At 36.2% G+C, this 12714-nt stretch overlaps 1 protein-coding gene across 1 annotated transcript in view; it reads right to left on the bottom strand.

The window, feature by feature from the left end:
- The window catches only part of LOC149227933 (uncharacterized), a 38970-nt gene extending 34935 nt beyond the window's left edge, over positions 1–4035 (bottom strand). The window contains exons 1-2 of the mRNA XM_089380625.1: positions 3946–4035; positions 3657–3785 (exon numbers count right to left, since the gene is read on the bottom strand). Coding sequence (XP_089236751.1) covers positions 3657–3785; positions 3946–4035 — 219 coding nt within the window. The remainder of the gene's footprint in view (positions 1–3656; positions 3786–3945) is intronic.
- Between the last annotated feature and the right edge of the window lie 8679 nt (positions 4036–12714).

The raw sequence follows: 12714 nt of genomic DNA, 5'->3' as shown, positions 1-12714 counted from the left end.
GCACTCAATGAATTTGTTTAGAAACAAGAAAAGGACTAATTTCACATGGAAATCAGATCGCTATAAAATAACACTTCTACGTTCTTTATTGCTCTTCTACTATGGTGGGAATCAACCCTTACAGAATGTTTTCTTTCCTATTTTGTCCTATTGTATGAAATAGTTTGTAAAACTGCCAACAGTTGGTTTTAGTTACATTATCAACTATTCTTCTAACTTATCAAACTAATTCCTAAATATTAACTTGAAATAAAAATGAAAATGGAATTACAAAATGTAAACGGCTATTGGGCCCTAAATGATAAAAATTCTTAGAAAAAATAAAATGATCTCAGGTGCTATGACCTGCCAACCAACCAACCTGTAACCTGTAAGACAAACAATTGTCTTCCTGTTTACACTGAGTTGGATGCTCCTGCATCAATCTCCCAGGGTAACAAAAAGTCATGGCTCCGTTCCATGAGTTCCTCAATAGAATAGCCTACTCGCTGTATTTGTGTCATGTCAAGCCACGAACTGTCCTCAATGGGACAGTTCTTCCACTTAACAAGGTACTAAAGGTACTCTTTCCTTCGAGTGCGTTTGGCCACCTGTGTGTCGAGAATTCTCTCGATCTCAAGGGGTTGAACCGTAGGCATTTGCCTCATCCAAGAACCATTCTCAATTTGGGTGTCCCGTTATGGCCATGTTGCATTGTCGTCTTCAGGACTGGTAGTAAATAGAAACATATTTGCCACATTGAAGATGGGAGATATGCCTATCTCTGGTGGCAGCTGTAATTCATGGGCATTGGCAGAGAATTTGCGAAGAATTTTGCAAGGGCCAATCTTCTTGTATTTCAGCTTGTTATATTCACCCTTAGGAAATCATTTTTTGCATAAATGCAAAAGGATTTCATCCCCTACATTAAATTGTACTTCTTGCCACTTTAAATCTACATGCTATTTATATCTCTCACTGTTGTACTACAATTTCGACTTTACCTGCTCGTGTAATTCATTCATTGCCTTGGTGAAATCTTCCCCATCAACACTCCTTCTTTCTAATTTTCCCAGATCTCGTAGCTCATGCACTCTGTGAGGATGCATGCCATACAAAATCTGAAAAGGACTGTAACCTGTGCTGCGATTTGGTGAATCGTTATAAGAGAATTCTGCCTAAGCAAGCACATGATCCCACATTTGTGAGTTCTCTCCAATCAAACTTCGTAGAAGGTTTCCCAAGCTCCTATTCACCACCTTTGTTTGCCCATCAGTTTGTGGGTGATAACTAGAGCTGAAACTCAATTGAGTGTCCAACTTCTTCCACAGGGTGCACCAAAAGTGCCCTGTAAATTTCACATCCCTGTCCGAGATAATGGACCGCGATAAGCCATGCAACTTGATGACTTTTGTGCAAAACAAGTGCGCTACATGAGTGGCATCACTGGTTTTTTGACAAGGAATGAAATGCGCCATTTTCGAAAACCAGTCTATTACCACCATCACTGAGTTTAAACCCGGCTGTGTCCTTGGTAGACCCAAGACAAAATCAAAGTTTTTTGAGTCCCATGGTCTACTTGGAATAGGCAGTGGCGTGCAGAGTCCTACATTTTGGCTATGTCCTTTCGCCAATTGGCACAATTTACACCTAGTCACATATTGCTGCATGTCCCATCGCATCTTTGGACAGTAATAAAAGTGTCCTAACTATTTTAATGGATTTTCTATGCCAAATGCCCGGCTATACCTCCACTATGCTTCTCCTAAATGATATTTTCTCTCATCGAACAATTAGGAATGCATAATTGTCCCCCTTTAAACAATAGCTTCTCCTGTAAATTATAGTCCAACCATGGACTATTGTTTCTCAGTAAAGGATTCTGACATGCATCATAGGCCTCTTTTAAATCCACATCGATCTAATACAAGTCTTTCAAATGCTCAAATCCAAACACTTGTATCGTACTCTCATGCAAGAGAAAAGCTCTTCTGCTCAAGGCATTTGCCACCTTGTTGGCCTACCCGCTAATGTGTTTTAACACAAAAGTGAAACTCTGTAAATATTCAACCCACTTAGCATGCTTGTGATTCAGCTTATGTTGTTGCGTCACATATTGCAGTGCAGAGTTATCAGAAAATAAAATAAACTCACTCCCCAACAAATAGTGTCTTCAATGCTTTAGTGCTTGGACGATAACATAGAATTCTTTGTCATAAGATGAGTACTTCTGCCTGCTCTCATTCAACTTCTCACTGAAAAATTCAATAGGTTTGTCTTCCTGTCTAAGTACAGCTCTAATGGTCGTACCACTTGCATCACAACGGACTTGGAAGAGCTTATTAAAATCAAGCAATCTTAGGATTGGCCTCTCAGTGATTTTTTTCTTCAATAACTCGAAGCTCCTCTCTATTTCTTTAGTCCAATGGAAAGGCTAACTCGCTTTCTTAATAGTGTCCAACATAGGTGCACAGATTCCACTAAAATTTGTGATAAATTTACGATAAAAACTTGCAAACCCATGAAAACTACGAACCTCAAATAGGCTCTTTGGGGATGGCCAGCTAATAATAGCTGCAACTTTTTGTGGGTCCATCTTCAACTCGTTCTCTACAATCACAAAACCCAAATAAACCAGTTATCTTTGAAAAAAGTACATTCTTTTAGATTTATCAGCAACACACTTTGAACATGTCGTAAGTGTTCCTCCTTAGTCTTCCTAAAAATTAGTATATCATCAAGATACACTATCACAAACTTTCCAATGAACTCTTTCAGCATTTCATTCATCAATCGCATAAAGGTACTAGGGGAATTACTTAATCCAAATGACATTACCAGCCACTCATACAACCCTTCATTAGTCTTGAATGATGTTTTCCATTCATCCCCTTCCCTGATTCGAATCTGGTGATAACTGCTCTTGTGATCGATCTTCGAGAAGTATGCTACTCCATTCAAGTAGTCTATCATATCATCCATCCGTGGCAGTGGAAACTTGTACCTGATGGTAATCTTGTTGATGACCCTCAAATCTGTGCACATTCGCCATTCTCCTCCTTTCTTGGGAGCGATAACTGTTGGAACTACATAGGGGCTCAAACTCTCCCTTATCATCCCTTTATCCAGCAATTCCTGCACCTGTTTTCTAATCTCCTCGTTATCTTTGGGGCTCATTCGGTATGCTGCCTTGTTTGGTAGACTTGCTCCAGGTATAAAGTCAATGTGATGACCGATACTCCTCTTAGGAGGCAATTTATCTAGTAGATCATCCACTACGATATCACTAAACCCCTGTAACATCTCCGGAATTTCTTCTAGTAAATTTGAAATTTTAGTGTGTAGTAACACTGTCTTTGGCCTCCTTACTATAGAAAAATTCACTTCATGGTCTTTGATCTGCTTTAAGAATTCATTTCATCCCACCAGTAATGCTTTTAATCCACTTGTTTCTATTGTTTCTTCCTCCTTGATGGGTACAAGTGTGTGCTTAATCCCATCCCTAAAAAACTTGTAATAGTTTATCTTTCCATCATGCACTACCTTCCTAACAGTATATGTCATACGTCCATTGGCATAATATCACAAACAACCTTGTCCTTATACTTGCCAATATGAAACTCAACTTCACATTGTTCATCAACCAACAACTGATGGCCTTTCTGCAACCGCGATACCTTGTAGGGAGTTGGATGCTTCAGCCGCTTCAAACCCAACTTCTCTACCATCTCTGTGGCAACCAAATTATCGATGCTCCCACTATCGATAATCAACTTGCGGCATTTTCCATGTGACTTACAAACTATCTGGAATAATGCCTTCCTTTGAGTTAAGTCAGTTGTCTCCTTTGATGGTTTCAAAGTACTTCATTCATAACTAAGGATTTCCCTATTTCTGGCATATTTTCAGCTTCCTGGGGTGGTGCCTCTACTTCCTCCGGCTATGCGAGATACGCTCCTCTTTTACCAGCTTGTTCCACTCCAGGACACTCAAAAGACCTATGCCCCCAATTGCGGCACCTGTAGCACTGATAGGAATCCCCCTTGCCTTGGCCATTTCCCCTGCCTCTCTGATATGGCCTTCCTCCTCTAGTTTTGTCTATTTTTTCCGTTGTCCCTGAAGTCTTAGAACTGTTGCCCTCTTCACTATTGTTGGTAGTTCATCCTCTACCATAGGATTGTCCTCTTCCTCTATCGGTTCCCCATCCTCTCCTATCATTATGTTTTCTGGTGATCTTCTCCTCTACCTTCATGACACTCTGGTAAGCTTCCTGTATATTTTTTGGGGAAAGAATGCTTATCTCATCCAATATTTCCAATCTTAGACCATTTACATACCTTTTTGTTTTTTCTGGGGTATCCTTCGTGTAACCAGCTCTTAAATTTATCCGGTAGAATTCTTTAGTATATTCTCTCACTGTCATTCCTTTTTTCTTCAAATTCTACACTTGCCGATGCAAAGCAATCTGGTAATATTTGGGCAAAAATCTGCCTCTCATCTTGGCCACCATTCTTGGCCATTTCTTTATTGGAAACTTATTCATCCTTCTCCTTTCCACATGGACATTTTCCCACCACAAGGCTGCATGCCCCTTTAACTTGGTTGCAGTGAATTTAACTCTCTGATCTTCGCTGACCTCTTCGCATTTGAAATACTTGTCAAATCCGCTAATCCATTCCAACAGAACTTCTGTGGACAAGCTGCCATTGTAGTTTGGAATTTCTGGCTTAGGCTTGTTGCTAGCCAATAGGACCGACCTCAACAATCTAATTTACGGTCCTTCCTCATATGATCCAGCTGTCGCAACTATAGCTTCTTCTTCACTGTCATCTCCTACCTTCGGATCCCTTCTCCTTCCTGCTTCAACTGCCTCTAAACAGGCAGTAAGGATTGTAATTTCCTCCCACAATCCTTCCTCTGCTACTCTCTGAGCACCTCTTCCATGACCTCATCTTCCAACTTCCATTTCTCAGGAAAACTAAAAATCCTTCTCTGATACCAAAATTTGGTGGCCCAGCCCTCATGGTGACTTGGACAAAAGGTTGTTTTGTTTTATTACAATAATTAAATGTATGATTTCTTATCCAACTTTAAAGTACTGGAGGAGGAGGTTCTGCATGTGACCGCATACGATTACACTCTGGAGCAGAACACCTATCCCATCCTCGTTTTGCGTCCTCCCGCTCAATGTGTAACCCTAACCTCTGTTCGACTTGGTCATTTTTTGTTTGGCAAGAGAAGAGTTCTGTGTGACTGTGCTCTGGTCTGGTTCTTCCTTAAGGGTTATGAACTCGTCGTTCTAGCACACCGCTAGTCCTTTGGATTATTTGTTTGCCATTTCATGGCCTTGGTTTTTTTTCCAACACTCTGTGACTGTATTTTGTGGGTATCTGTAACCCGGTGTTTTTGTACTCCTTTGATAGCTCTTAATGTCTAAACTTTTGTAACTATGGTTATGGTTTGTTGGCTCTAGTATTCATCTGATTGTTTGGTTGTTTGCACACTCAAGTGGCGGCCACGAGGTGACCCCATTCTCGGCCTCAGCTCGCCAATTTATAGGTAAGCTTTCTCTCTCAGCTTCCATGCTATTTCACTTTTCCTTCGGATGCTAACCAGTATGCTCCCTTGTGGTCAGGGTCCCTTGAAAATACGTTGCGTGTTGTTGTTGCTTCTCCACATACAGCAACCTCTCTCTCTGGTAAGCAAAATCCATTTTATATGTTTTTTCTTTACTTCTTCTCCTCGAAGTTGGTTTATGTTATCTAACTCTCTATGGATGATGACTTTAGGTGGAGGGCGAACGCTGGACACTAGTCTGGGCTCCTTCGGCCCTCTACTAGATCGGATAGGGTCTCTCCATGGTATTGTTGTTCTGTTGTGTAGCACGTTCTGGACTAAGTCTTTTAGTTGTTTAGATTGCTTTATTGTAGATTATGGTTATTGTGAATTTTGGCTAGGGTCCAGTTCTATAAATGAATTCAAGGTTTTGTATTTCGAGTATGTTTCCAGGGTTTGAACCCGAATACTTGACCTTTATTGTGAGGTTATCTGGTGGATTTATAAATGTATATATTTGGGGGTTTTGCACCCAACTCTCTGTCCTCCTTCAATATGATTTGTAACTTATCTTAATTTATTTCTTGGATTTTCCCACTATGTAGCCTGTAGCTTAATAGCAAATTTTGCACTTGTGAAATGAAAAGTAGTTTGTATTTGACTAGTTTACTTGTTACCTGGAAAGCGCGCGGTCTTCGTGTTTCTAGTCCCTATAATTAGCAGTGATGAAATCCTTTGGTTTGTTGCTTGTGTTGTCGTTATGTTTGGGTTGTTACCAACAATGCTCTCGGGTCCTCGTCTCTTGATCCTTGTTATCTTTGCTTATCCTTACACCTTGTCACAGTATATTCCAACATACGAATGTTTGCTTCTATCTTGGAGATGTAATCAATATTTTGTTTGGAAAAATGCACTCAATGAATTTGTTTAGAAATAGGAAAAGAATTAATTGCACATTGAAATCATATCCTTGTAAAATAACACTTCTATGTTCTTTATTTATCTTCTACTATCGTGGGAATCGACACTTATAGAATGTTTTCTTTCGTATTTTGTACTACTGTATGAAACAGTTTGTGGAACTGCCAATAGTGAGTTTTAGTTACATTCTTAACTATTCTTCTAACTTATCAAACTAATTCCTAAATATTAACTTGAAAGAAAAATGAAAATGAAATTACAAAATGTAAACAACTATTGGGCCCTAAATGATAAAAATTCTTAGAAAAAATAAAATGAACCCAGGTGCTATGACCTGTCAACCAACCAACCTGTAACCTGTAAGACAAAGACCAAACACCTGTCTTCCTATTTTCCCTGAGCTGGATGCTCCTCCATCATTTTTAACCTTATGAGTACAATTGCATTGTGCTATCTTATGGTTAATAACTCTTGTTGTCAAATTTTTGAGTGTATGAGTGTACTTGCATGTATAATCATGGTTCATGAGATAATGGAATAATTATTCATGTGACTACAATGAATCTAAATTTAATCTCAGTTAAATTGGGGGATGGGAGCCTAGTAGGTAATTGTAAATATTGGGGCACAAAGGTATGTGACATCCAAAAACAATACTACAACAACAAATGAGGTGCCAATTATTTATTTTAGTTTCTATTGCAACGCTACCTTTTTCTTTCAAGTTACATTATGTATATTCAACATTTATTATATGATTTCCTATTCAAGATATGAATAACCATTTCTAAAACATATATTTGTTTTAATAAAAACATATATTTGTTTTAATAAAAACATATATCTGTTTTAATAAAAACAACCAATAGTTTATAATTCGAATTATATATGATTTGAATAGTGAATACTCAATAGTATTAAAATATAAAAAATGTTCAACAATTAAATTATCATGGTAATCATCAATTTACATAATTTAAATGATAAACCAATTATAAGTTTGTAAAATAACCAAAATATAAAAATAAACTATTTTAAAATTTAAAATTATATGTTTTAATATATATATATATATATATATATATATATATATAACACATTATCTTGATCTTGATAATTATGTTCATCATCATTGCTACCCTGCTCATCGTCATTATCTTCTTCTTGATCACAATGACAATTATCATCCCATGGAATTCCACATTTATAGCAAAATTCATGACCATAACCGAAAATAAACAAATTTAATATTAGAACATAAAACACTATATAAAAAAATAAAAAACATAAACACTTTCTCATTAAGTTATGATTAAATTCTAATAAACAAAAACTCCATGACTCAGAAATCATGTACCTGCAAATTATGTGCATGCAACCTTCGATGCGTTCAATCATATGTTTGCAGTTCAGACACCGCTTCCACTTGTTGTTCTCTGCAAGAAAATTCAGCTCTACATTTACAACGCCCAACTAAGGAGCATATTCCTCACAAGACATTTCTGTGTGGTAAAGAACCCTACATTAAGGAACCCAACATTTCTGACATTTTGTTCCTCATGTTGTTGTTAAAGAAGAAAAGTGAGGAGGAACTTGTGGGCACTTATCTAATTTTGATGAAGTCATGAAAAATGAGAAATTAGGATATGGGAAATATACTTTCTCTGAATCTATAACTTTTTCCCGTTCAAACCTTTTTCCATTTAGATGACAAGAATTTCTCACAATCATATTTAATGAGTTTGGAATTACACCTGGAATGTGGGCATTTAGGCACACCACCATAATCATCCATCGTGGACTCGACGACGACAATATCCATCGCGAACTATTGTTCCCTCTTTTGGCTTAAGTATTAACACCCCTTCTTCATCATTAGGTTTATATGTTTATAATTCTCTAATGCTTATATAACACTAGTGTGTTCTCATATGTTACTAACTCCGCATAGGACAGTGATGGTGAGTGGATGGAATCGCCAGTTGAACATGCAAGATATAATTAATTGTTACTTTGGCATAACCATATGATACTACAACTCCTTTTGAGGAAAAGAAACCCTATATTAAATATATAGGAGGGTGGGATAAGTTATTTCTAATTTTTCTAGATAAATAGATGGATAGATAGAGATACAAAAGGGTTAGGTTAATAAGTTGCATAGTCTATTGAAAGCATTTTGTTGATGGAAAGGTTATGGATTCCAAATTAGTGGAGTCAAATGGGGCTACTGACCACTCATTTAACTAGTGGTTGTCACTAACCTCCTTTTAGATATTTTAGATAGAGGGGAGGGATCCCACAAGAGGATTTCAAGGAAACCTATACCCTAGTAATTAATTTCCTTATATCCATGCCAAATATCCTTATGAATGTCTCAAATATAGGGAAATAAAATATCATTTTATAAAGGATAGTGTAGTCTCATCATTTCCATTTCTATGTAAAGTGAATATTTTCTCAAGACCATAACTATATAGATTGGTTCCTAAACAATATTTCAATAAGTATACTAAATATTTCTCGAAATATCTTGTAAACATATTGCTAACCAAGCATGCCCTCAAAATAGAAAACAAGATTAACAATACTACCAACCATATTCATACAAGTGAATCCATGGACATTAGCCCTGTCTTTTTCGCAAAGGGTTATCTAAAAATAGTAAAAGTGTTACCATAATATGGGTAATTTTTAAGTTTATAATCGAGGTATACAAAATTGATAGCTAATCTAAAAAATCGCTCAATCAATGTTCTTCACACACTTTTAAGACCTTGATAAAGGTATTGGTTGAGTTAAACAAACCCTTAATCAAGATATAATCTTGATCAAGATTTCTATGCTTGATCAAGCTATTAACTCAATTGAAGGCACAAATTTTATTGAATAGATAGAGAGAGAAAGAAGGGGGTGGGAGGCTCACACATGGACCTTTTCCAACATTTCATCAATCACAAATAGTTTAAATAGATCAATCTAGCATTTAACCACCTACCTCCCTAACCAATAGAATGGAATTTGACATAAGAGTATGTAGTATTTTTAAAATATATATATATATATATATATATATATATGTATATATATATCATTATGGAAACATTAAATGTGTTGTTATGTGTTGTTACATTTTAATTTTTTATTTAAGTTTTGGTAGCTAACAATGTTTGAGTTATTAGTTTTATTTCCAATTATGTATTGGAAGGCATAAATATTGACATTTTTTTTAATGCTTAGGTGATGCACAAATTATTGAAAACAATCCATTGATACATGGTTGAAAATAAATCAATGGTGATACAAATTGGATCATTATATTAATTTTCATCTATATTGATGCTTTTAGAGTGGAAAATGTGTAGGGATTAGCTCATAAAACCAATTTTACTAAAGGGTACCAATTTGGTGAATTACTGTCTAAAACCTTGTAGAAATAGTTTGAGGGAAAAAATGTAGTTTTTTTGGGTATGAACACTTTGGTACTTTTCCAACTTCCTAAGAATCACCTCAATCACAGTTCATATGCCAAATGTTTGCCACATGTTCTTGTTTTGACCACCATGATTCAAGAAGATTCCATGTCAAGCCCCATTATGCATAGAATAGGGTCTATCGAAGTGACCAAGACAAAGGAAAGTATAGAAGATTCAATGTTTTAACTCTATTTAATAGTTAAAGGAGTCAAACTTAACCACTAGTAGGCTATTGAGTTTTTTATAATTGATTCACTAGGAGCAAAAGGGGTTTCCCTCTATTCAAGTGAATTTTGTTCCATAGATTAGTAGAGTAGTTAAGAGTGGATAAAGAGAGAGAAAAGAGAGAAATTTTGTGCACTATAGCATCCCAAGGGGCATAGGTTTCAATTTTTTTTTACTTGTAACCATTTCTCATCAAAGGGAGAGAGCCGTGTAGTCCTACCTTCTAGCTCGATTTTCTTCATAAGGGTTTCCTACTTTGTTATTGTGGTTTCTGAGTGATTATTGTATTCTTTATCTCTTTTTTACTTGGCTATGTCTTGCATGTATACACAATAAACAATAACTTAATAATTCCATAAATCTAAGGAAAAAATAACCCTCATAGTATTGATTTTTTATTTTAAGCATAATATTATTAGATCTATTATGAAGAATTATCTAGTTGAATATACAGGTCAGTTTAGATAATGTAAACATTTTCATTTTTTTCTTTAATTTGTTTAGTTTCAAGTAAATAACTAGAAAAAAAAATTAGAACCATGCGGTGGTAAGACGAAATGTTGTCAAACAAAATTTCAATCCATTGAAAACATTAGAGGATTGAAAATTGTTAACCCCTATAAATCATTGAAAACTGGCACTTGTGACACACTAAAATGGACATGTTATTGACAAAAGGAAAATTAAAAAGTTGAAAACAAATATCCCTACCAATGACCATAAATTTAATGTGAAGAAAACCAACAATGAACTTTTTTATCACCAATATTCACATAAAATGATACTTTCCTAAGAAAACAAATTATAATTGTAGTATATTGTAGTCATTGTAACTAGAAACATTAATACATTAACCAAGGCACACTAACCAAGACATTGAACAAGAGAATATTAGATGTGACCCTACTCCACCTTTTATCCAAGGAATTTTCCTTCTTGTGTTGCCACTGCTTTTGTAACCCTGACTTTTCCATATGTGGAAGGATGGTGTTTAATTTACTTGCAACTTGTGCCAAGTAAGATTGGAAACCTATATTTCATTTTGTATCGTCATATATTTCTTGTAAATAGGCGGGATTTTCAATTTTGTCTCCTTAATATCAAAAAATTTATGTCATGACCATTGCTTCTCTTTATTTGAAAATATTTTTTTCATTTTACTGATCTCTCCCTTCATTGGGCATTCCCTCTTCTTTTCCACTCACTTTTATCTTCCTTATGTTGTTTTTCTTGTTCTTTTCTTAAGGTTTAATTTGAGTATCCTTTTTCTTGTTGTGCAACTTTTCTAGGCAACCCCAAGTTTCTGATATGTTGAAGGATGGTTTTTCATTTAATATATCTCACTCATGCTGAGGAAGGTGGGAAACCCAAAATATGTTTGGTCTCCTAACATATTTGTTGTGCATGGGTAAACTTGTTAGTTTTAGCTTCCAAATCTTCTCAAAAAAGTTAAGTCGTGACTAATGATTCTCTTTGCCTGATAATTTTGTTTTCTTATTGAGATCACCCTTGTGTTGTCATTCTATCTTCCTTTCCGCTCACTAAAATGTTTCTCATATCATTTTTTTCCTTTTTCCCTAGCCTTTAGTTAAGGCCTCTACATTCTTAGAACATTTTTTTAAAAATCCTAAGTTTTTAGGAAGTTGAAGGATGGAATTTCTTTTACTTCATGAGAATAATTCCAAGAAAGGTCGGAAAATAAAAAATTCTTTATCTCCTCACATGTTTCCTATGCATGGTTAGGCTTTATAGTTTTGGCTACCAATTTGTCTCAAAAACTTTAAGTAGTGATAAATGCTTCTCCTTATTGGAAATTACTTTTTATTCTCATGGATCCCTTCCCTATGTGGCTATAACACCCTCCTCCCACATCTACCAAAGAAATTGGCCAGTCGGGTTAAACATGTGACAATATGCCACTATGATATGATTCTGGTGGCCTGGGTGCAGGCGATATAGACAACCTCTCAAATCTGGCTACAACTTCTTCAATATCTGGCCAAATTGCTCCTTCTCCACCTATTGGCATATCAGTCATTTACTGTTAAACTGGCAGCCTCATGGGTTTTCCTCTAGAACCCCAATCCTTGTTATCAACGCAACCTTATTACGCAGAGTCCCTTATCCTCTACCGAGACTATAATTACAAAGGAATTATAAAAATACACTATCGCAACTTTTTGAATGGGAATAACGCAAAGAGCATTAAATACACTATCAGCATTAAAACCTAAGGGGAGATGCGTTTAATGGAAATAACACAATCGGTGCTTTAATACACTATTAGCGCTTTAACATGGGTAATTCCTCGATGCAATATGCCACGTGGCTATCGGCAATCACTATCGGCGGTGCCGAAAGTCCACACAATCGGCTCCTTCTGCTCTGACTATGCGATGTCACAATCCTTACGGACAAGAAAACTTATCCAACCCGCTATATAATATTTCGGGTCTAAGCTTATCAGGGTTTCGGACTTCAGCGGTTCCACGGGTCTCTTCCGCTGCACTTATGGTTCTGCGATGCGATACAGGGTTCAGACCCCATGAGGATATAA

Source organism: Pinus tabuliformis, chromosome J (assembly GCF_031772625.1).
Source record: "Pinus tabuliformis cultivar Carrire ecotype Pingquan chromosome J, CPIR1, whole genome shotgun sequence".
NCBI lineage: Eukaryota > Viridiplantae > Streptophyta > Pinopsida > Pinales > Pinaceae > Pinus > Pinus tabuliformis.
The sequence above is the reverse complement of the archived record's forward strand: the minus strand, read 5'-3'. Positions and strand labels throughout refer to the sequence as shown.